The sequence below is a fragment of the Culex pipiens genome, chromosome 1, assembly GCF_016801865.2.
Source record: "Culex pipiens pallens isolate TS chromosome 1, TS_CPP_V2, whole genome shotgun sequence".
Lineage (NCBI taxonomy): Eukaryota > Metazoa > Arthropoda > Insecta > Diptera > Culicidae > Culex > Culex pipiens.
The window spans coordinates 87,177,899-87,180,424 of record NC_068937.1 but is presented as its reverse complement, the minus strand read 5'-3'; the positions used below and the strand labels follow the sequence as shown (position 1 = coordinate 87,180,424).

The 2,526-nt window shown below is 51.9% G+C and overlaps 1 protein-coding gene across 1 annotated transcript; it reads left to right on the top strand.

Annotated features, from left to right (window-relative positions):
* The first annotated feature begins 363 nt into the window (after positions 1-363).
* Positions 364-1,962, top strand: LOC120422127 (uncharacterized). The gene has a single exon (XM_039585501.1). The coding sequence runs from the start codon at positions 364-366 to the stop codon at positions 1,960-1,962; it is 1,599 nt and encodes a 532-aa protein (XP_039441435.1).
* Positions 1,963-2,526: the final 564 nt, after the last annotated feature.

Genomic DNA, 2,526 nt, shown 5'->3' with positions numbered 1-2,526 from the left:
GTCTATTTTTAGACGATGACTCAGCACTTTTACACTCTTGCGCTTAAAAAAACCAGATGGCAGCACGATGTAACGCCACGTCCCTATGGTGGCCCATACGGCAAAGGCACGGTTCAATATGCCGAAGGTCTTGGGTTCGAGTCTCGGTACCGGGACTTTTTTTTTCTGATAGATGAACTTTTTTTGAAGATGATCCCATGAGTAAAGTACTCTCGGTAATTTCGGGATTTATCCTCTCCGTCCACGCACAGTGCCATTTTACTACCGAATCGTGCTCTTTATCCTCTCGTATGCCGATGCCCAGTTCTGGGTGTATGTTTCCAACCGGAAGGAGGAGGGAATGCGCGTAGTAACCCGACCGAGATGGTGCCGACTACGAGCAACAACAATCAACGCCAATCTAGGCCAGGTGAAACCGAAAACACAGCCGCTGGTGAGCAGGTGTCCTCCCACGTGGCTAATCGTCGAACGTCGAAAATACTATTGGCAACCGCTGTAGTACTGATCGAGAACGAGCATGGTCTTCGCGTACCGGCACGTGCGCTGCTCGACTCCGGATCTGAATGCAACTTCATATCGGAGAAACTTTGTCAACAACTGAGGATACAACGGGAAAAGGTCGACGTTTCGATCACTGGCATCGGAAATGCCACCACCAAGGCTAAACACAGGGTTCAAGCCACCATCAAGTCACGGTTTTCGATCTTATCACGGGACCTTCACTTTATCGTGCTTCCAAAGGTCACAGTTGATCTCCCAATGACTCAAGTGGACATCACGGAATGGGAAATTCCAGACGGCATCGATCTGGCCGATCCGTCATTCTTCAAACCAGGGAGTGTCGATCTGGTGATTGGCATTCAGGCATTCTTCAGCTTCTTCAAGACTGGGAAAGAGCTGTCGCTCGGCAACGGATTGCCAACTCTAACTGAATCGGTTTTCGGTTGGATCATTTCCGGCGAGGTGGTAGAGACTTCACAGCCAACCACGATCACCTGCAACATGGCGCTCACTGATCGGTTGGACGAATTGCTGGAGAGGTTTTGGGCCTGCGAGGAAGTAGGTGACTACTCGGTGGATGAAGCTCGCTGCGAGGAGCAGTATCAGCACACGGTGAAACGGGCACCGGATGGGCGCTACACGGTCACTCTACCAAAACACGAAGGAGGTTTGGAACAGCTAGGTGACTCGGAGAAGATCGCAACCAAACGGCTGTACGGATTGGAAAGGAGACTGGAAAGGGACCTGGAATTGCGTAAACAGTACAACGACTTCATGACGGAGTACATAACTCTAGGGAACATGGAGAAGGTGGATGACGATTTACGGGCGAACGTCAAGCATCACCCTGTTCTACGCGAGTCAAGCACTAAAACAAAGTGTAGGGTGGTGTTTGATGCATCATGCAAAACTTCCACGGGCGTCTCCTTAAACGACACACTGTTGGTAGGGCCAATAGTGCAACAAGACCTGCGTACGATCATGCTACGAGCTCGCGTTCGCCAGGTGATGCTGGTCGCCGATGTCCAGATCGACAAGGACCCTGAGGACCGACCACTTCAAAGCATCAAATGGAGGTTTGGACCGGACGAGGAGGTGGCCTCGTACGAGCTATCCACGGTGACCTACGGCACCAAGCCTGCACCGTTCTTAGCAACACGCACACTCAAGCAGCTCGCGACTGACGAACGGGAACGGTTCCCGTTGGCGGCGGAATCTGTCGACGATGACATTTACATGGATGATGTTATCTGTGGAGCTGCTGATCTGGACACCGCAATCAACTTTCAAATTCCTGAACTCAAATCCAATCAACCTTTGACGAAACGGATCGTCACGTCAATTGTCGCACGACTTTTCGACCCACTCGGCCTGATAGGAGCTTGCGTCGTTGGGGCGAAAATCTATCTCCAGGAGTTGTGGGATCTGATCGACAAGGAAACTGGGAAACCGATCGACTAGGACACGGAGTTACCAGCGACGGTAGGTGAGAAAATTCGTCGTTTTTTGCTAAAAAAACACTTGAACGAGCTTCGAATTCCGCGCTGTGTGCTGGCACGGGGAGCCACAAAGTTCGAGCTGCACTGCTTCACGGACGCGTCTGAAAAAGCGTACGGAGCGTGCGTTTACCTTCGCAGCATGGACGCTGAAGGCAACATTTCGGTTCACCTGTTGACGTCGAAATCGAAGGTCGCACCCCGAAAACTCCAAACTCTGCCACGCCTTGAGCTCCGTGGTGCGTATCTGGGAGCACTACTTGTGGAAAAGGTTCTGCAAGCTCTGAAGGTCTCGGTGAACGTGTACTACTGGACGGATTCAACCTGCGTTTTGATGTGGCTAAGGGCTGTACCAAGCACCTGGGTCACGTACGTGGCCAATCGCGTCGCCAAGATTCAGGCTTTGACGGCACGTCACACTTGGCACCACGTACCAGGAACGATCAACCCAGCTGATCTGATCTCACGTGGAATCCCGCCTGACATGATCGGAAGCAACATCATCTGGTGGGAGGGACCCATTTTCTTG